The 23,008-nt window shown below is 45.0% G+C and overlaps 1 protein-coding gene across 1 annotated transcript in view; it reads left to right on the forward strand.

Annotated features, from left to right (window-relative positions):
• The window catches only part of Ptprn2 (protein tyrosine phosphatase receptor type N2), an 808,594-nt gene that overhangs the window by 534,992 nt on the left and 250,594 nt on the right, over positions 1 to 23,008 (forward strand). Inside the window, exon 12 of the mRNA XM_021179074.3 lies at positions 6,236 to 6,300. Coding sequence (XP_021034733.1) covers positions 6,236 to 6,300 — 65 coding nt within the window. The remainder of the gene's footprint in view (positions 1 to 6,235; positions 6,301 to 23,008) is intronic.

Raw genomic sequence — 23,008 nt, forward strand, 5'->3', positions numbered from 1 at the left:
AAGTCAGCATGCTGCACACACACACACACACACACACACACACACATGCACACATGTACACATGCATACACATACACACACCAAACAGCATACACACACAGAACACGCAAATACGTTACATACGTACTATTTACACACTTATGCATCACATACCACCTATACATTTACCATATGCATATATCCAACACATACACACACACACACACACACACCAGTGCCCCAAGACTTGTCAGAAAGACTGGTTATCAGGGAAGAGGCATGGGACCCACCAGGCATCTAGATCATCGAGGATCTGCCACACAACCTTCTGAGATTTCTTGGTGTAGGGATATGGATAGTGGGAACCCCATCAAGGGACCTATCCACAGGGTCAAGGCCATGATCCATAGGGAGTCAGCTCCCTAGGTAGCACCTCACCTAAGCAGCTCTCCCAGCTCAGTGTGCAGGCCGAGGGACTCCATTAAGTTGTCCCTATTGTAATTCAGATTACAGAAGCGACTTCTGCACATTCTTTCAGGTTAAAATATCAGGGATAAAGAGAAGAGGCAAAATTACTCCACTGTCGCTACGTGCTTAATTATATGGAATGCTGCATAAATTGTCAAGTGCAAAGAATTATTCTGATAAATTAAAATACTAATTAAATAGGCTATTGCAGAATTTTGAGAACATTACAGGGTTCCGCTTCTTCAGGTAATTTGCATATCCTTCATCTAGTGAATTTAATTTTAAAGGACTCCTTTTTAGTGTTTGGAAACCCTTTTTGTCTCGCGTGAAGATAAAAATGGGCTTTCTGCTTTGCTGTCTGCCTCGGTGAAAGCGGTTTCTTTCGTTGCCCCCATGCCGTGCTGGCTCACTGGTCGGCTTTCATCATGCATGCTAGCTCCAAGTCCAAAGCTTAACAAAAACAAGAACTCAGATGAAATTCGAACATGTGGCTGAGCAAGACATCCCCAAGAGTTGGGCAGTCGGAAAGAAAACAAGATAGGTTGTGCTCTGACCTTAATATACACCATGGCAAGAGATTCCCCCCACTAAATGAATAAGTTAATAAATAAATATAATAAACATTTTTAAATAAGCAAAAATTACAAAGGTAAACAAACAGAAAGGCTGGGGTACTTAAGATAAATTCTTTAGCATAAGCATAACAAGAAAAAAGGCAAAACCGTCCCACTTCTATTGTCTACGCCCAGGAGAGCCTTCCAAGCACAGCACAGGGAAGGACCAGACATGGCTGGAGAACTGAAGCCAGAGATAGGACACAGATCACAAAAGAGCTCCTCCGCAGAGCTGGGACAGAGGGGACAGGAGACAGAAGGGATTTCTCTGGGGAAGTGCAGTCGCAAAGCTTCTGGAACATGGCTGTCCTTCTAAATCCTGCTTACCTGCCACCTCCTCAGGCCACCAAGGGCTTCCTGATGACAATGCTGCTTCCTGAGGGAGCTAGAGAGTTGGGCTCTGATGCCTGGTGTGAACAGAGATTGTGGTAAGGGTGACTAAACAGATAGGGGGTGTGGCTACTGTGGTCATCAGAGCTCTCAGGGAAGCTTCTCCCACCCAGGGCTCAGAGCTGGATGCCCATCCACGGTTACAGTTACCCAATCAAGATACTTAACTGCTCCTGATGCCCTGGAGCTAAAAAAGAGTCCTTCAAATGTATCAGCAGGGAGACATTACTAAGCAGAGCAATGAAACCAAGAACCACAGGAACCAACAGAAGGCAGAAGCAGGCCCCTTCCGTGGATTGACCTTTCTGTTTGCTTGCTTGGCCTTTCATGTGGAAACAAAGAAGGCTTACCCACAGGGAGGCAGCCATCCTGGTGCATTCTGGGTAAAGAGCCTAGGAACACTTCAGAGTAAATTGACCAAATACAGGCATTCTTCCCCAGCTGCACATAGACTGGGAAACACGAGGGACCTCTCCTAGGAAGGAAGATGGTTATCCACTGTCTCCCTACATAATTCTTACAGCCATTCACAGAGCAAACCCTGAGGAGAGTGAAACAGGAGAGCTGAGCCACTTGTTAGGGACTACAGACTGATGCTCAAGGTTCCCTAACTTAGATGCTAGGTATGAGAAGCCTGGACCCTCACTTCATAATAAAGGCACTGAAGAATCTGAGTAGAAAGGAAGACTGTTTTGTTTTATGATTTTGCAGAGCCAGACAGGAGCCCAGAATGGTGGGCACTGTGGCTGAACACAGAGAACCCGGTTCCCGTCCTCCCTTTCTTCTTTGGCTGAGTTATCAGGAAGGCTCAGCCTTACACATCATCTAGGACTTACTTTACCTTCTGATGTTTAACATTTCTCTATTTAATAGACCATATGTAGGTTCATTTCTATATGTTATGTTTTAATTGTTTTAAAGCGTATCAGAACTATGAGAGAGTCATCTCTGAAGGTGTCTAGGAAAACTTGCCTGTTAGTAATTTTCTACTCTAACTTTTACTTGGGTATAGGGAGCTAGACCGACAGAGGTGAACAGGGGACCAGTATTTTCTGTTCAACTGTAGCTGAACTATACTGGCTCAAGGTAAATTTGAAAATAGACCTTTTTCTTTTTTAAAATTTCTTAGAGGTTACAAGATGGTAGATTCTCTCTATACTGAGAGCTGAGCCATGGTGGGTGGAGTCTGGATAGGGGACTATTTACTAAGCATGAATGTGACTGACTCCATAGTTTAGGGCAAGTGTCTTGGAAATAATCTTACCTGGGACTTTTAAGACATATAGTGGCAAGATGTTGGTAGAAGGGTGGGGAGGCTCTTCCAGAGATGCCAAGTATGAGAGAGAAATCTAGATAAACCCTGTATCCTGGGCATGAAGACAGTGGCATCAGTAAGCACCAGAGGCCCTGACTGGTGATCAAGCAGACCAACCTATTCCAGTACAGCTGGGCCACTGATCAGTGGTAAACAGAGTTCAGATGTGAGAACCAAGATAGCAGTATACATGGGATTCCATAGACTGCTCAGATGGTCTTATGGGACAGAAGGCTGTGTTATTATTCAAAGATATCCCATCTCTTAAAGGCTTTGAACTGTCTGTGTGCTGAGTAGGTCAAAACCTCCTTCTCAGGTGACCTCAAGGCACTTGTGAAAAACAAAACAGCCTGCTTCATCATGAAAGGCTTCCCAGAACCTTCTATCTGGAGTATCAATGGCTCCTACTGGAGCCCCACCCATTCTACCTGGTTCTCTACCCCTCTACCTAATGGCCCCATCCCCTCTACTTGGTCTACCTAATACTCTGCTCCTTCCACCAGAAGCCTCCCCTCCACATAGCTTGACAGCTAGCTGGTCCAGGATTTAACAACTGTTCAACTGCTCCTCGCTTTCTCCAAAATTTGATGAGTGATTCCTTCTTTCAGGTCTCAATAGCAGATCTTTAGAATGGACTGTCTTCCCAGACTGTCAGAGCAAGTCTCAAACTTCCAGGTTTTGAGAATGGCTACGGCTCTGTAAATCAATGCTCTGGTAGGCCAGTGAGGGTGTTCCTCTTTATAGATTGTCACAGACCCTAAGGACAGAAGCTATAGATGACAGTGGCTTGTGACCCAGAGCTCAGAGATACAGTCCCTTTCCCCAGTAGTACATTTGCTGAGAATCCTCTGTCCTGTTTGTGGAGTAGAGAAGGGAGCCTACAGTCTGGGTGACTTCAAGGGTTTAGCAAGGTAAACTGTGAACAGAGCCTGCCTTGGAGCTCGGCTGAAACAAGTGTTCAGAGGAATGCTTTTCTGTTGTTTATTTACTTCATCATTTAGATTACAACACATACCTGTTGTTAGTTTGAGAATCAACCAGGAGGTCCTTCTTTCCTTCCTCCCTTCTCCTCCTCTTCCTCCTCGTCTTCCTCTTCTTCCTCCTCTTCTTGCTCCTCTTGTTCTTCTTGCTCTTCCTCGTCCTCCTCTTCCTCCTCTGCCTCTTCCTCCTCTTCTTCTCCTCCTTCTTCTTTGGGCAGGTAGTCCAGGCTTTTTTCAAGCTCGCTATGTAACAACTGACCCTGTTGCCTCCACTTAGAGCTCTCTGCCCTTTACCAACTGGACTACATCCCAGCCTGGCTCTGTACTTCTAAAACTTCACCTGTGCTTTCATGAGCAGACTGCCAAGTCAAATGACATCTCACCCACCTGTCTATGGCCTTGAACTGGCCAGACTGTACTCATAAAGGCCAGAGGGGTAGGAAGCATGCCCAAAGCACAGCTGTGTGCTGGTCAGGTAGTTAGAAATGAACCAAGCTCTGAATGGCAAAGCAGGGTCTCTGCCCTGAAAAGCCATGGGTGAGCTGTGCAGCTCTCCCCTGTAGGGTCTAAGCACATGTGGTCATGCACTGAAAGTGGTTTGCCAAACAGTAGTGGATGAGAGCCTGAGAGGCCACTCGGCCAATCAAGCTGTAACAGATGCTTTGTAATTGCTTGTGGTTGTTCGTATTGTTGACTGAATTTGTTCAGGGTTATTTATCAAAAGCCATGCTTGCATATACAGCAAACAGAAATTTCCAGATTGGCCAAATTGAATTCCTAATGTACTTTCACACCTAGAGCATTTATCTGTGGTTTTCCAGGACAATGTCTCCAGGCCTCAGAGGTGATGGTGGTTCACTTCTTGCAGCCTTACAGGCAGGCCATCCTGGGGTGGCCTTTCAGCTAGCTCCCTCCAGAAGCTTAGAAGAATTGCCTCCTCAGCCTGGGCTACTTCTGTAACTAAACTTTCCCTCAAGCAGCCACCCAGATAGCTCTGTGACACTTTTCCATGCCAAGGTGACGCTATGGAGCCACAGAGACACTGTCCACCAGGCCTAAGATACTCACCTGCCTTCTAGGAAGATCGGGCTGGCCCTGGGCTAGATTATTCAGCTTAATCATGTATTGGCTGACTGCTTTCTATACAATCTCTAAGTCTGAAATCTTTGTTCTCTAGCAAGAACTGGAGTGTTTACGAATTCCATCTTTAGGTTCTTGGTCAGCCTACTTAGAGTTGCTGTTAACCCACTCCAAATAGCACCAGGCAGTACAAGAGATTTGAAAACCCATCATTTTATACCTCAAGGAACAGGCTCTTGCCATCCAAGTTTTAAAGCTGTGTGGTCACTTGCCACTACCCCACATCATGCCACCACCTGAAGGGATCCTAAAGTTCCCCATCCCTACCCTGGATTTCTTTATGTCCACCTCACCCTTTCTGCACAGCCAGGATTGCCTACGTGTAAAAACGAATGTCCATTTGTTAAAGGGAGAATTTTTTTTTTCTATAAGACAGTCCCTAGAGGTAGAGAAGGCAGGTAGGCTATAATGGGATATTGTTTGTACATCTCTCAAAGACATAATTCCATTAGCCAAGATCTATGCAGGTAATCACAGCTGATCCTTTCTTGTTATCTCGTTCTGCATTAACAGCAATTGCAGTGCTCTCTCCATTCATGGGTCTTTCAGTAAAATTCTAGGTTTTCTTTTCTTCTGGTTTTTATTTCCAAAATGACAGGAGATTTATCCAAAAGAATATTTCTACTAAATCATAAGCCAGGGTCAATTGCCTCGTGACATACTTCCTCTCTGGGAAGTGGGGGCAGCTGTGTCTGCTGCCCTGGCATTGCAACGACTAAGACTTCATTTACATCTGCTAATTGTTTCCCGATCTCATTCCTCCTGGTGTGATATCAAATAGAATTTGTTCTCTGAAAGTCTTCCTCATGTGAAGTCGGGAGCAGATAAAGGTGGGCTTTTATTGGAACAAAACTATCATGTTTTGATGTTTCTGATGGGGACGTGGATTAAAAGGGAGTGAAGTAAGGCCTGGATCCTGTGATGTAAGCAGACAGGCAGCTTTTTCCAAGTGCATGGGGTGCTAGTAACAAAACATTATTTCTCAATGGGTATATGCAGATACATACATGTAGCATTACGCCATTTTAAAATAAGAACTTCAAGTTTGCAGAGTGTGTTTACATACAATTTCCCATCAAATCCTCAAGGACCAGAGATTACTTAGCATGGCATGCCTTCTAAGACGGTATAGAAAGTATACAGAGGTGCTTTCCTGAGGCAGACGAGATACTGAGTGGGACATGGGGTTCTGCATGTCCATTTCCCACCTGTTGCTCAACATAGCATCTCCATGAAGTCAGACGGCTCAAACAGTTGTTTGAGAGAATTCATCAGTAGAGAACACTCTCCGATATCCCACCCTTCTCTATGCTGACGTTCTTTTGATTTTTTTTTTTTTCTTCTCACAGCTGACAACAAAGACCAGCTGGAGAAGGCAACTGGACTGACAATCCTTCAAAGCGGAATCAGGCCGGTGAGTAGGTTGAGGAGTATCCTCATAAGAGATGCCCTCATGCCCACCATGTGTCTCAGTGCTGGCTGGCTGGTGAAATTCAGGATCATAGGTTTGGCTCATTGTGTGGCTAATCCACATAGCGTTTTGTTGGCTCAGCTGGTAGGAGATCGGTCCTCCCAGTGTTTATAAATGCTGACTAATGGTAGGCAAATGTGACTACTTATGCTATGCCTTTGAAATCATAGTTTTGTATCTCCCCAAGAAAAAATCTATCACAAACCAAACAGGAAACTCCAGGAAAGATGATGATGTATAGGACTTAAATTATTGAAAATGAGTTAGTTCCTGGAAATCACTCTTTCCTTGGGAATTTGGTGTCTTTGTTATTTAGACATGTGTGTTTAAACAAAGGTGCAGAGCTATGAATCTGTCCCTGAAGTGACTTGATGCTATCAGACTCTTTGGTGTCCAGCCATTGCCTCGCTGCAACCAGACACTATGTCTTCTCTGTGCCTGCTGGTGGCTGCTCTCTTGGCCAAGTGACAGTGTAATGAAGTGCACATGTAACAGTGACTGAGGTTCCTCCTGGGAGCTGCATGTAGCCACTCATAAGTCAGCGTGGACCAAAGCCAATCTGTGCTCTTGTGTCTGAAATTCAGATTTCACAGCACTTGCCATTAAAGTTAATTAAGTATTAAGGAGTGCTTGTTTGTAAGTGTTCCCTGCTATATACATTGGCTTGTCCTTACGGAACCACTTAGAGACTCAAAGCTGCTTTGCAGAGGCTCTGATTCTGCAACCAGGTCTTCGGCTCCTGGAGCCAGTAGCTGTTTAATTGGTGGCTGTTCTTAGAGACCTGGACTTCTGGGTAGCTCTTAAGAGGGCTTGAGTGCCTGGGGGCGTCTTAGTTATTGACAGCAGAGTGAGAGAGTCTATAACTGATAGAAACTTCTCAAAGGACATTCTAAGAGCCTGACAAATGTCACTCTTCTCTGTGTGTTCTTGAGGCTATGCTGGATGAGCAGAGCAGGTGACAGCTGAAGACACTCTGATTATTTACTGTTTCTTTAACAGCCAGTGAAGTGGAAGGAAGGAAGAAGCCAAATGTCTTGGGGCTTCCAGACCTCCTATATCTAAATGAGGGACAGTGGCCATGTCAGGGAGAACAGTGTGGTGTGGAAACTGGACAGTGGGCACTTAGATGTTACTGCCTGCCTCTAGCTGAGGACAAGTTTATGTGCTGGGGGCTGTTTCCAGTTCAGTTTCTTCTTTGGGGAGAAATGGTGGCACCCAGCCATTGAGAGCAACCCACATTCAGGCAGCACTCATTGGTATGGCCCAGTTTCAGAAAATGTAGACGCTGTGGGTTGAGTGTGTAAGCCACTCAGGAACAGGCAGCAGGTGCATGATAAGACCCCACTTCACACGGGAGGCCACGGTGTGATTGGTGCGCTTGGTTGCTGAATACCCCATCCCTTATTGCAGTGTGGCCTCCGGCTGCTCCAGGGCAGTCGGGATGCACAGTGGGCCAACCCCATTGCTTAAGATAGACCTGGTTCTCAAGCACTTTCCAAGCTTTTCTTGACTTCTTTCATAAGACCCACACTCTCATACCCCACCCTGAGCCTGAGGATTGGCTCTGCAGTGACCTGTTCAGAACACAGTTGCTCGTTCTGGAGTGGAGAGGTTGGAAGGCTGTGTTCTCATCCTCCTAATGACCCACCTCACAGGCTCTGGCCTCCAGCACTTTCCTTTTACCAAGGAATCTAGGCTTTCTCTCTGGTTGCCTGTGTGTTCAGCATAAGTATCTGCTTCCATTCTGCAGTGATGACTTTAGAGTAGTCTTTCTTCTTACCTTGTGGCTCCATGTTCTATGCTGCCCTACAGGTAGTTAGTGTCTACTTCAGTCTACCTCATGGTAAACAGTCTACCTCATGGCTCCGTATCCTCTCCTGTAGCATAGGTCAGTCTACTTTGGAAGAGCTTGTGCAGGTTTTCTGTGATAGCAGATACAAAATGTCTGGACAGAGTTAGCAGGAGGAGACTCCCCATTGACCTCAGCCTCACCGTTCTGCCATGCTAGTCACCTTTGCTCCTGAGATTCAAGCCAGCAGCCCTCAGAGGAGCTCAGCCTGCTGCCACGGTGCTTCCTGGAGATAGCCCCTTATCCCAAATATCTATTTTATAATCCCTTGCCTCAACCAGCAGCCACTTTGAAAGCCGGTGCCTCTTGAACCTTTAGCGTTGGCTGGTATCACTGCCGTGGCCTTGAGCCCAGCTCTCCACATGTTTCCTTGGCATATCCCTTGCCAGCTCTAGGCTGGAAGCTGCTCTGACAGGCAGAGAACATTTACAGTAGCAAAATGGGAGGAAAGGGTTCAAGCTGAGAAAATTTTTAGAAACCTAATCATATCTTTTTCCTAATTTTAACTCTCTCATCCAGTAAGCCTGGTCTTGATGATTTTTTTTCTTTCTTTTCTTTCTTTCTTTCTTTTTTTTTTTCTTTTAGCGTATTTCGAATTCTTTTGATTCCTGACTCTGGAATGTCAAGCAGAGTGTGATTGCTAGAAATCTAGCAGCATTTACAGATCTGCTCCAGGCACTTGTAATTCACACGTGTGATGACAGATAGCAGAATTAAAACCTTTTAAGCCAAATAGAAATATCTCAAAACAAAATTTACAGGAAATGAGGAGATTGTGGTGCACACTTGCATCCCGAATATATGGGTGGTATTTTGTTGTATTTCGAAATCTAATTTCTGACACCTTGAAAACTTTTCACATTTTAGTCACATTAATGAAGCTGTGTTTCCTCCAGAGGACAATTATAATTACCCTGAAGAAAAGCTCAGAATGTGCTGAGAAACCAGCCTAGAAAATTTTCCACCAGGCATGGGTCCCCCTCATTATGGAGCTGGGCTGCTTCTAGTTCTGATGCTAGCCATAATGGTGGCTTTAAAGACCACAGCAGGGAGGAGTCCAAGAGCAGTGTTTGTAGAGGGGCAAGAGCTACTCTGGTGGAACTGAACTCCCCCTGCTGGAAAGAGGCTTCCCACTCAGTGGAGTGACTGAGACCAGATGTGGGTTCTTTTCCAAAAAGTTCCCAGACCTCTTCTAAGGGTCAAGGAGGTTTGCCTGTGCAAGCTCAATAACTGTTCTTCACAGACATCCAAAACCCTGTAACCAGCCCTGTGCTTGTTCTTCACAGACATCCAAACCCCTGTAACCATCCCTGTGCCTCTGATGCTCCTGCTACTCAGAGCTTAAGGAAGAATTTTGTTCAATGGAAGGGACTGTATGCCTACAAATATGTCCATCTTCCATGTCCATTGGAAACCCAAGAACTGGTTCTTCTGTCCCACAAACTACTGTGGCTCTCCTAAAGCACACCCTGGCTGAGACCCTGTGTAGAGGATCCATGGTTGCAAATGAAAAGCACGAGGTGTGAGGAAGTGATATGGGGAAGCAGCCTCATTTTCTCCAAATCCCACCTTACCATACTCTGTTGATGGAAGTGTTGTAGCTTTAAGCCTCTTTCATCAAAAATCCCAGCCCAGGGCTATTGAGAAGGCTCAGTGGATAAAGCCAGTTGCTGTCAAACTTGATAATCTGAATTTAGTCCCTGGGTCCTACATGGTAGGATAGACAGCTGTCTCCCACAGGCTGTCCTCAAACCTCCATATATGTATCATGGCATGTGTCCATGCATGTACATTCACACATGCAATAAATGAATAAGTAAACAAACATGTCCAGTCCAGTTGCTCTAGATGGCTAAGAGGAGCTTGGGTCCTGAAATAATATTTGGGCCAAATCAAATGGGAGAGCCACTGTGCGTCAGGGCCCTCTGTGCCAAAAACATAAAACCTGATCTTTTGATTTAGAGTTTTGGACTTGCAGCATTTACGTAAGGAGTCCACTCACCAAGCAGAGAAGTGAGAGGAATAAAAAGCTTTATGAAAGAAGAAAGAGTTGGAAGAAAGGAGGGGGAGTCTTAAAATATAAAACTGGAGGAAGGTAAATGATTGTAGTGTAATAAATCAGGAGAATTCCGTGATTTCCTTGAAATAACTAAAAGAAAGAACTCTGCCTGTAAGGTGGCTGCATGTATATATATTGCTGACTTTAAAACAACCATATGTGTGTGTGTGTGTGTGTGTGTGTGTGTGTGTGTGTGTGTGTGCGCGCAGACACATTGGTGCCTTTAAGGCAGCAATACATACACATGCAGACATTTTTGTTGCTCACAGACCAGGCATCCTGTGGTGAGGTTGGAGGTTATAAGTTTGTTCTTCAATATCTTTTGGCCTATTCCTTTGAAATCATTAGAGATTCAAGATGCCGCAAACTGGATTAGAGAATCCCTACATAACACTCACCTAGCAGGTTCCCCCTTGGATCCATGTATATAATCGTAGGGCATCAGTAAACACAGAAGATTTTTACTATGTGGAGTGTGTGCAGCAGCTCCGAGTCATTAGTATCACGCTGTACCGTCTACATAAAGATGGCATACAACTGTACTAAGTGACAACATATCCACACCAACGTGAGCAGGCAGCCCTGGAGATGGTGAAGTCACCTGGGTCTCCACTGACTCTGATAGACTGTGACACTGGTGTCCTTAGCCACCATGTATCTGTGTCCACCCCACAGGGTGTGTTGTTCCTGGGCAGAGCACAATATGCGATGAAAACCACCCCTGACCTTCAGTGAAGGTTGCACCTAGATAAATGTCAAGGAGGATAAGCACTGGGAGTCATCGGCAGAGGCAGGACAGGCCTGTGGTGAAGTGGGTGCGCGTGCACCCTGATGTGGGTGGAGCTCAGGGAAACCCTTCACACAGCTGGTTGCATGGAGGAGATCAGCATTGTCAGTGAACCTGTAAATAGAAGGAGGGGATTCTGCAAGCCTGGGGTCTTGGGTATGTATGAGACAGTGGTCCAGCCTTCCTGGGTTCCAGGCTCTGATCTAGTATCCATCACCTTTACCTAGTCCTCCTTGCTACTTGTATCCTGTGACTATTCAAGTAATGGTTCCTGGGAAGTATGTGCTGTGGTTCCCACATGGAATGTGGTGTGGCTGAGTGACAGTGATTCAGCAATGTCCTGCGCTGCTGTCAGCGATGCCAATGTGGTAACAGTTCCACCGTCCCCTTCCTGCTCCTTTGGTTCGTTTTGTTTTGACTCTGTAAGCCAAACTCGCAGGTGTCATTTCTGGGCAATAGAATCGCTGCTTTTTCTTGGGTGGCCATCGTCACTAAGCTCTCTTTTCTACCAGCCTGCCTGTAGGTGTTCAGAAGAGCCAAGGGAGCAACCAACGTGTGTCCAAGTGTGTATAAGAAGGGGGTAGGTGTGAGGGGAGTGGCAAATACAGATGTGGCAGGCATCCAAGTGAAGATCACCAGGGTCTGGGTTCCAGATGTTCTTGTAGCCATGTCTGATCACATATGCCAGGTGGCCCTGCAGAGAAATGAGAATGTGTGCTTACCTCATGCACACACCCTCACCCCTGTTAGCCCATGGATCATCTGAGAACAAGCTTGCTATGATCACAGTGTAGAGTGCTGTGCCCTAGGCATCACAGGCCCTCTGAGAACCTGGGAAAACCACAGGTTCCACAGGCATTCCTCAGGACACCAGAAGCCCCTTCTGTTCCCCACTGGGGGTTCCCAGTAGGGATAGGGAAGCAGCCATGTCCTGACTCCTTGGGGACACACACTGCCCTTGGGATAGGGAATAGGGTGCTCTTGTTTCTCTTCTGCAGGACCCTCATTGGCATTCCATGCACATTCACCTCATTTTATTCTAATCTGCATTTCTTGACAAAGGAAGCGGATTTTTTTTCCCTCTTAAATGCAAAAGTGCACAGGCCTGAGAAAAGACTGTTGACTTGTCAGGACTCCTAATTTGTGTTTGAAAAGGAAAATCTGCATGAAATTGCATTAAATATCTGGGGCCCCATCTCGCTTTTCCGTGTTCAGCTCCTTCACAGCCCTCATGAGTGGTAAGCAGACTAGACAGAAGTTGAGGTTCCCAGCAGCCTGTCCATTCCTGGGCTCAGGGAGCAGATATTCAGCTCTGACTTCACAAACCTGAGGCTAACAGCTCTTCACCTCCCACCTCCACTGCTCTACACGGTAAAGAAAACTGCACCAACGTTCATCCCACTGTACTTGCCGTATGCACAAATATGAACTTACAGTGAATACCTTTCTCTCCTGAACCACCGCCAAGAGCACCAAGCTCACATGGGCCTTTCATGCTCCCCTGTGATTCAGAGGCAGAGAGCAACTATATGATGTAGCAGTTGCCATGGTAACAAATTCAATTTTTATTCAATATCAAGGTAAATAGTCACGTAAAATGAAGTAAGTTGCATCAGACGGTGGCTACCCGCTCTTCTCTCTTTCCTAACAATTTCATATGCTTTTTTGAAAAAAAAAATTGCATAATGTATATTTCAACTGCAGTGACATGACTTACTGGCTACTGGGCCCAGGGTTGACAACATTTGCCTTTCTCACCTTGAGAAGCAGAGGGACCACCCTGGCTGGTGTCTTCATGGGCAGGATGGCTCCTGGCTCCTGTGAGACCATGGAGCCTATGAGCTTGGGAGCAGAAGGTGATTTTCATTTAACAAGCTGAGGTCTGGAGAGGTGGCAAGCACTCAGTCTGTTCAGAAAGCCTCCTGTGGTGCTTCTAGCCAAAGGCACACAAGCTGACCTGCATCACCCACTTACACCCTGCTCATATTACCTACCTGCTGCACTCTGGTAAAGAGACCATCTTGCCCTATAACATATGGGAGTATGCCCGCTTGAGGGTCCACCTGTAAACTGGCAAGTGCTCTCCAACAGACAGATAGGTGTGTGCCTACCTAAACACACCACCGCAACTGCTATACTTATGCTCCTTGTCAGCAGGTGTCACTGAAAGGCCACTGAACACTGAAGTCATCGAGGACCTTGGTCTAGCATGTCATTGTTACTTCTGCCCCTAGCAAAGCCAGACACTTCAATAACCATAACCACACATCAGTTCTCGCCTAGCTCATGTGGCCTACCAAGAGGAGCACAGTCTCCATGGCATAGAAAAAGTCCCTGCTTGCCTTTGTGATTAGAAAATAAAGACAAGAAAGCCTCACACTACAGCAGGACCTGTCCCTCTACACTGCTTTTACTAGGACACCCAGGGGCCCAATGTAGCCACTCATGTCAGCCTCCTGGACTCTCATTCCTGCAGACTCTACCCTCTTAATTACAGAAGATAGGAACTTATGAGTAAACCTTGATATTCCAGGTGTTCCTGCAAATTGCTTTCCTGCTCCATTCTGCTCGGTCATGGCTCTGCTTGCCCATTTCCAGGGTCTCCTACAACTGAAGGTCAATCTGACCTGTCTCCCAGAAACACAGTTCTGTTTTCTGAGTATCAGGGTCCCAGAGATGCTAAGCAGAATGCCACAACCTAGGTGAAGTTGCTCAGCAGAAAGCTACTCCCGCAGTCTTAGAAACTAGAATTTCAGTGTAGAGGGGCCCATCTTCCTCTGACATATTTAGGGAAAACCCACTTTGGGTCATTTGCACTCTAATGTTCCCCTTGTAATGGTTAACCTTGATATCCACATTGACTAGATTGAAAGACTCCTAAGAGATTTGTAAGGCACATCTCTCAGCATGGTCTTGAGGGTAATTCCAGAGGGGCTTAGATTATGAGGGCTGTGACCTAATCAATGGATGATTGATCAATCCACTGATAAAGTCAAATCTGAATGGAGTATTGAGAAGAGCTGGAACTGTGGAAGGTAGGAGGAAATAGGGGTAACTGGCTCTTTCCTGTAATTCATTAAGTGAAGAACAGCCTTGGATGGTCAGTCATACTCCAGGGAGCCTGTGACCATGACCTGACCTCTTAGAAACCATGAGCTTAAAGAAGCTCCTCTCTCTTTATGTTGTTTATATTGGGTATTTTGTAAACGCTATGAGAAAAGTAATTAATATAGCACTCCTTAGCTTGTGGATACATATCCACAAGCTCTGCCTCCCTACATTGCTATGTGGGTATCTGTGTAACTGTATCCTTTCTTATTAAGAAAACTCTATGTTGGATTTAGGGTATAGCCTACCCTATATGACTTTATTGTAATATGATTACAGCTGCCAAAGTCCTGCTTCCACACAAGTTTAGGTACTAGGGTTAGAGCTTTTTTTTTTTTGAAAAGATATTAATCAACCCATAGTACTCAGGAGTCAGAGATGCCCCAGTCCTGTCTAGAAATGACAGTGTCAGTGGCTGGTTGGCCTACAGTTGAACATTTCTCCCATGTGAATGTGGTATGCTTAAGTTTCTTAAGTGGCTCTAAACTCAAGTTGGGTCTCATTTCTCCAACATGTCATTCTCTAACAAACATATACCTGTTACAGACCTAACCATCTGTCCCATTGACTCTAAACATTTTAAAGCTCCACCATCAGAGTACATATGAAAAAAATAAGATGAAATATAAAGAAAGTTATAAGAATGGGAAGGGGAGAGAAGAGGGAGGGGGAGAAATAAGGGAGCAGAGGAGAAACAACAGAAATTCTATTTGACGGTGCCAAAATAAATCCCAATTCTTTATAAGCTGATAACATTTTACAATGATAATTAATTGAAATTATGTGTTTCTGTGATTTACTTTAAACTATCAGAAGTCTGTGAGTAAAGTGTTTTAGTATCTTTCTCATTCTTACCAAAGACAGGTAGAAGTGGTGACAGTTTCAGCCCTGTATATAGAAGGTAGCCTAAGCAGCAGATACTCACCCTTGCCTAAGTCTAGAGGCTGAAATCTAAGATTGAGGTACAGAGGTTCCTATAAGTTCCCTGAGGCCTCTCTCCTTGTTCATAGATGACATTGTCCCCATGTCCTCTAATGGTAATCACTTTATAAGAGTCCTAATCCCTTCTTATAAGAGCCCACCCCATTTTACCAAAATGCCCTCTGGAAGACCTTCTCTACAAAATACAGCTACGCTCTGAGATGCTTTCAGGCCAGAGATTCACAAGCAGGTTTTGGAGGAATTAATTCAGTCATCATACTGGCCACAGTCACTGGTAGCCTAGGACTGTCTTTTATCTACTACCTCATGGCCATGAATCGATAACAGTAAGGGAAAAGCTGTATCACAATGCCACCAGGTGAGGTGTGGCTTCTAGTGACATTGTATTGCTGTAAAGAGTACCTTCCATGAGCAGAGACAGGTAGGACTGCGTGAATAGGTCCCTCCTTGGTCAACAGAGTGGAGACATGTGACAGTATCCCTCCCTCTCACACCTGAAGCAGTCAGCTTGCCCTGGCATAGACAGAAAGGCACTACAAATTGTATTGAGATTTTACTTTTTGGAGCAATGGTTGTCTATTCCTTGCGGTTTATTGGAGGCCTTTTCATTTGGATGTTGCAGGTAGAGTAATGAATTTACGTGAAAAATGTCAGCAGTGCTTTATGAGGCCACCTTCTGCAGCGACATAAGAGGAGCTGATTATTAAGCTGCTAATTTCCAGATCTTCCCTAAGTGAATGCAAACAAATTCTGGTCCTCAAAGCCCTGCTAATATACAATGTTCAATTTTTAATTTTCGGTCCATCTTAGATTATGGGAGTGAAAAACAATATTTAATCCCTCGTTAACACATGAATGAGCGGAAGCTGTCACTTTCAACCAGACAATACCAGGGGTTATCTCAAGAACTGTCAGTTTATGTGAAAACATTATGTTGCCCAAATTTTCATAAAAATTAGTAATGGATAATATTCAAGATCAGAGTAATAGAAAGAAAAAAATCTGCATTCATGGTAATAAATATTCATATTTGTCTGCTTGAGAGATGAAAATCTAATCAAGGGTCTATTGATGCACTGTTATTTTTTTTTCAACCAAGGCGTTTCATCTAAATTGGGTTTGATATGGAAATCAGTTTTAGTCAAAGTCCTCCAGCCTTAGCCCATAGGCTGCCCAGGCGATATCCTGTATGGATCCAGCCCTGGTGCATACACTGAACCACAATTAGGGTGACAATACCCTCTCTGCATGCGAGCCCCCAGAGGTTCATCTGATGGAGTCTTTTGGAGCCTCCTCCCCACTGTAAAGGAAAAGAAAAACAACAGTATAATTTCATACCAGCTAACTCCTAGCTATTGCAGGGTTAAAATTGTCCATGTTTTTGCTTTTGTTGACAATTACCATAAATCAGAAGACACTCTGCATGAAGCTTTATGAAATATGTATGATTTTGAAGAGGAAAGATGGTGGCTGCTGGATGTAGCCCTGTGTGCATATGCTCATGTGTACATGAGTGCCCATGTGTAGAACACATGTGTGCATGTGTGCATGAGTGCCTATGTGTAGGACACATGTGTGCATGTGTGCACAAGTGCCTATGTGTAGGGCACATGCATGAGCTGATGATATTTGCTTTAGGCTATGCTTTCCCCAGGTATTTGAAAAGAAATATATAAACAAATACCCATCTAGGAAACATGGCTGCACAGAAACCACACTGACCCTTGTGGTCCCAGCAGGAGTCATAGCCCTTCTGCCATGAACAGACACATCACTACAAACATCTCCTGCATTCAAGTCTCCCTGGACCAAAATCCCCTGAGAATAATCATTGGGAGCCAGGACCTGACCTCCCTTAACTTACTGACAAATTCCTAGGAGCATTGAGCCCTGGTTAAGATCCCAGTGTAAGATGCTATGGCATCAATCACAGAGCCACAGGAGGCAGCCTCTGTCATATTTGTCCTCTAGTGACATTGACCAGGATTCAATAGGCCACTGTAACTTTGATAGAGGTCAGGCTGTGGATATAAGTACATATTGCAGAAATTCTTTCCTAACTTACTATACCATGTTTCATTCCACTGGTCTCCCTATCCCCATCGAAGTGGAGCTAACCATGGGACAGGTGCTCTCCCCACCCCTGGGCCAGATGGAGCCAACCATGGGACATCTGGGCTGTTTTGGAGAAGTGTTTGAGGATGTAGTTTCTAGAGTCAGATGTTGGCCTATATACTGAATCTCCTCTCACAGCTTTTTTGGACCTGAGGAAGGTTGGCTGGAGAACCAGAAAGGTCTCCCATCAACCTTTGTAACATGTGCTCCTGGCATCTGGAGCCAAGGTCTCTTTCCAGCTCACCTGGAACTACTGTCCACTGAGCTGCTGACTCTGATGTTGGGTCCAGAGGCATTTGTCCCTCTGTGGATGAAGGGTAGACATACTGAGAGGAGACCTGAGGAGCCATGAAAAAAGCCAAGCTCTTGATATACAGACCTGAGATTTTTTTTTAACCACCATAGCACCATGTCCTGTAGCATGTTCAGTGTTGGGTGAGGGCTTCCAAGGTCCACCAAGGCTAAGGACATTCTTCTCAAAGTTCACCTTCTTGGGTAACTCTGGCACTTTCATTCTAGCCTCTACTCTTCTTAGACTTCATTGGCTCCCAGCACCCATCCAGGGCACAATCCCTCCATGGCACATTGTCACTAGCCCCAAACTGCTGTCCTTTATCTTCCTTCCCAAAAAACTCCTCTAGTCCCAGAAGTGGGAGGAAGTCCATGCTACCTCAGAACATCCATCCCTGTACCCTATCCTTGACCGTCTCGCATGACTGGTCATCCAGAGGAGTCTGTGGCTGAAACTGATGCTCACTCCTCCGGGTCTACCTGCCAGGCACTGTGCATTCCTTCTCGAAAAAAAAATGTCTATTTGTGTTCTTTGCCTACAAGGGGAGCTTTTCAACAACTGAGGCCAAACAGATGCTAATATCCACTCACATTTGCCTATGAGAGGACTGATTTGTGACAAACTCAAATATTCCAGAACTTAACTAAAGCCACACCACACCCATCTCTGTGGATAGCTCTGCCTTGGGATCTCCAATGTGTATTTGTCCTCTGGACATTGAGAACTGAACCCCAACAAAAGGCTACATTTGTCTTCAGCCACTGGCCTACCCAAATCCACATAAAAAGTTACCTCAGAAATAACGGGCATTTTCTCATGGTAGTTGGGAGTAGAAAGGAATTTCTGAGGCTCCCAAATAGGTCATCCTATACAGACAGGAAGAAAGGAAGGACTGGCATGGATGAAAGTGGACTATAGGGATTTTCAGAGAGATTGTCTATCCTGAGTGTGGTCCAAAAGAATGTTAGCAGGTCATTTAGCAGATAGCAGAGCAGGCAGAATCACTCAAAGCACACTGCAGGGAAGGTCCACTGTGAGGCCATGGGCAAGCTCTTCTTTCCTGCACAGCCCTGCGGGATCTCAGCCTCTGGGTGGTTCCTGCACCTGCACCGCTGCCTCCTCTGCAGCCACTAGGGGTCACACTTACACATCTCTTCTGAACTTGATAGGCTCCTGAAATTAGGGTGACTTAATCCTCTGTGAGTTGCCAGGAATTTACCAGGACTTAAAGGATAAGGGAGGGAGGGGAAGGATGTGAAGAGGAGATGGAAAAACAGACAAATGGGAAGGCTCTGTGAATATCTTGTGTTTGGAGTCACCTGAGTTCCAGAATTAAGACCTTGGCTGAAAAGGAGTTAGCGTGGACTTATTTTCTAATACTGGAGCCTGAATGGAAATTCTCCATCCACATCACATCAGAACAAGGATGCAGGACCCTGAACAAGGTCATCCAAGTGGTCTCTGCACACTTTTCATCTCCTGCTATAAATATAGAAGCCCGCAAGCAGAAGATGCCAGTGGTGTCCTGAGTTCCCATTTAAGGCCTGTAAATTCACTTGCTTTTCTTCTTGCTCCAAGACTTCCTGAGAGCTATGTGCAGGCCATACCCACCCCTTTTCAAACACTTAAAATTCAGCCACCACAAGAAGGTTCACAGGTCTTCTAGGACAGGGTGTGAATGGTTGCCAACTCCTGCAAGTCTCTTCTCTCTAGGACCTCTTCTGAGAAGAGCTACCCACATCTGTGTCATGCTTTTCTTTTGGGTATAAACACACAACTCCCATTGAACTAAGAGGCCACAAGGGAGCTACTTGGTGAAAAAGGTCAAGGCAGGGTTTTCAGTCTGTAAACCCAGAGCCCCTGCCTGCCCACTTGGATTTCCAAGCTCTCTGAACAAACCCTGGGTATCACAAGCCATGCTGGGAGGCCCAGCAAGCAGAATCATGTGCATGGGCCTCCTCATGGGTAGAGGCACCAAGAAATGTTTGTATGGAAAGCTCGATATCTCAAATAAAAACTCTTTCGGGTGATGTGGAGAGGTAGCTCCATTGGTAGTGTTTGCCTAGCAAGCACAAAACCTTAGGTTTGAAATTTACCACCATGTAAACTGGTATGCTCACTCATGCTTGTGATCCCAGCACTGTGGAGGTAAAGGTATACAGGACGGGAGTTCTCATTGTCCACAGAGTAAGTTCAAGACCAGTTTAGGCAACATAATACCCTGTCTCAAAATAATAATTAAAACCACCTTGACATCATGGGGAAAATTAAAGTTTTAGTTTCTTAAACTTGTTCTAAGATCTAGCAAATGAGAGGGACCCCCAGGGGAGTATGTGTTCCAGGGCTGAGAGTTTCCAAGAATGTCTGCTAGCCTGTCATGTCCTGTCTTCTCTGTTGGAACCAAGCACACAATGTATACTGTAGCCAGGATTCTTTTTGTTTGAAGTTTATCAGCCAAACAAACCGAAAGTTCTTTTTGTTTCATCACAGTTTTATGCACAAAAGGTTCTGTCCTACCATAGATCTTACCTCAGCTAGCATACAGTCTTCTTTCTTAAATTGAAAACTTTCTCTACTTCATTTAAAGGAAGCATTTGGCTTCTCTTTGCCCCATCTAGATGACTAGCATTGTGACCCCCATGGTTGTGATCACAGTTAAGTTCCACAAGCCTTGGGTATAGAAGCAGTTGATCTGATAACTGATATGGTTGCTAGGTAACCAATGAGGAGATCGCATATATGGCCTGAGTACTCTGGACAAAGAGCATGGCCACATCTCAAGTGGGACAGTGCTGGGTAGTGCAAGATTCCATCACACTTCTCAGAGCACCGCACAATTTATAATACCAATAAGTTAATTTCTGTAATTTTATTTAATAGTGTTGCACTTTGAATGACTGAGGGTAAATTAAAGTGTGGGAAATGAACCCAGAGCACAGGGGCATAGAGCAAATGTTTGGGAAGTGTTGAGAAGTCCATTAGTCTTCACCTCGTAAACTTTTATGAATCCTCATCGGCTTGCACATGGAATACAGACAGAGAAGGACATGTGCGGAGGGAAGAGTGGTGGAGAAGGTTTCGGAACACTTGGCTTTGTCACCAATACTCTGGTAACACTAAATGGATCATGTGACTCCTGCTGGCCTCTGCTTCTTTATAATTAGGACGGGAGAAAAAAATGGGCTCTGGTCTTATAAGCCCTTCAGGTTAAATAGTCACAAAAAGAGAACCCATGTCTGACCCAAGTATGGAGCCCAGTATATACCCCTAATCCATTCTCAGTCAGTCATTGTAGGATGTGTGGTAACGGATGATTGGATCCATGCATGGTTTCATGGATATGTAAATGAATATGCTTATGGACAGGTGGGTGGAGAGATGGATGAAGGGAGGATACATGGATCAGCAAGTCAATTCAGAAGGAGGTGATAGGCAGATAGATGGAAGAATGAATGAGCATGTGATTGGTTGGGTAGACAGGTCAATGGATAGAAGAGTAGATGGATGGATAAGGGTGTGTGTTCACTCTTCATTCCTTTGATCTTTAGGGCTAGGAGCTATTCTTCCAGGCAGCTAAAAGTGAAGTCTTCATGTCCCATATTCATACTTCCCTTTAAAAGTTAAGAAAATCCTTGAAATTCATAGTTTTCCTAAGTTAAACCAGGAAGGCTACAGCATATGAGACCAGCAGCTCAGAAGCTGTAGTTTCATCTACACTTCAAGGGCCACATGCTGATGTATAGTCCAGAACCTTGCAAAAACCACCCTGCAAAGACTGAATGTCATAGGTTTATACATGATATTACAGATTGTCATGTAAAGATCAAGCTATGAAAAGAGAACCTATCACATGGTCAGCTACATGGCTGTGACTGCCTGCAGGGAACAGCCCAGTGGCTGGTCCCCTTAGACATAAGTGAGTCTTGGATGCAGCATCAGACTACCCTCTAAACGCCTAGGAAGAAATCTCTTGCTGCATAGGAATACTCATTCAACCATACATAAATCATGAAGGTAAACCTGAATGCTTTGAACATGTGGATGGTGTTTTCCAATGTTCTACACTAGCCTTTGACCTTATAAGCACAGGATAATAAGCACTCGTCTGGCCTTTTTAAGATAACACACAGTTATCATATGTATGCCTATACATTTCTGATGGGCTCATGGCTACTTGCTGTTTAATAAACACAGCTTGGGAGACAGCAACATTGTACTCTTTCCACTTCCATTTTTGTGGGCTTGGGTACTCTCAGGGTCTCTGAAAAGCTTAACAGACCCCCAACCCCTTTATTTGGGCCTAGAAGGAAGATAGCCCAAAGCTCTCCTCAGTTTGTGTGTGTAGGCTTATGCAGGAACAATGGCCTACCTTCATAAATGCTAGTGTACCCCTTTATCTTCCTGTCTGATCTATGATGTTGAGATTTATTCATTTCTATTTATATTCTTTTTACCTCTGGCATCATGTTTCCATTTGAATCCAAGTCACAGCTTATTTATCTGTCCCTAGAAAGGACACACAGGTATTTCTGTGGAGCTCAGATAATGGAAGCTACCTGACTCTAGACACGGGTACTTCTAAAGGAAGATCAGAGGAGCAAGGTAAATGCAGATCTAACCTCCACTTCTCCATGGCTGAGCCCCTGGGAGGCCTGAGCTTGGATCTCAGTTTCCATTTCTGTCAAATGCATATCCTAAAAAGACTTTGCCACTGTCATTATGAATTCTGATGTGTGTGGTGTAGAAATTATGTTACAGTACCATGTCCATACATCTGGCCATGCAAAAGTGTGTGCACATGTGGGTATGCATGTGGATATGCAAATGAATGTTTGAGCATAGCACTTGCAAACCCTGTATCTGTTATGCAGCCATTTGCACATCTGTCCACATAAATGTGTAGCTGTGTGCCTATGTGTGCACACATGTGGATACTGTGTCATTTCCTGTTCCCTAATTCTTAATTTTCTGAAACAAAGTTGCAGCAAGGCTCTGAGTGGAGTTTGAGCTTTAGCTCATCATCAGACTCCATCACAATTAACACTTTCCCTGCAGTTATAAATCCCTTATGACGTCACACATGTTACTCATAGAAAAGGAAATGCAGTAACAAAAAGGGTGCACTTGACTTCCATTTTCTAGCATCTGCTCCAAGTGCATTCATGCAGACAGAGAAGGACCTTGCTCTAAGGCTGAGAATACTGTCAAGGGCTGTCAGAGGCAGTGTTGGAGAGGGCCAGAGCTAAGAGCATCTGTCACTCCCAAGCTCACAGGGGGCGGAGGGACTCTGTACTGGGAGCCTTTGTTATGTTAACCGCCTTCCTCACCACACCCCATTGTCTGCTCCCCACCAAAGGTTCCTGAGGCTTCTAGAGGCCATATAGAGATGGTAGCCAAGCTGGACTGGCTATGGCCCATGCTGTTCAGTTCAGTGTTTCTGACTCACAGACAATACAACCCAGAGCCACAGGCCAATCTTGCACACGGAGGCCACTGGCA

This window comes from Mus caroli, unplaced genomic scaffold (assembly GCF_978045245.1).
Source record: "Mus caroli unplaced genomic scaffold, Mus_caroli_1 scaffold_14, whole genome shotgun sequence".
Lineage (NCBI taxonomy): Eukaryota > Metazoa > Chordata > Mammalia > Rodentia > Muridae > Mus > Mus caroli.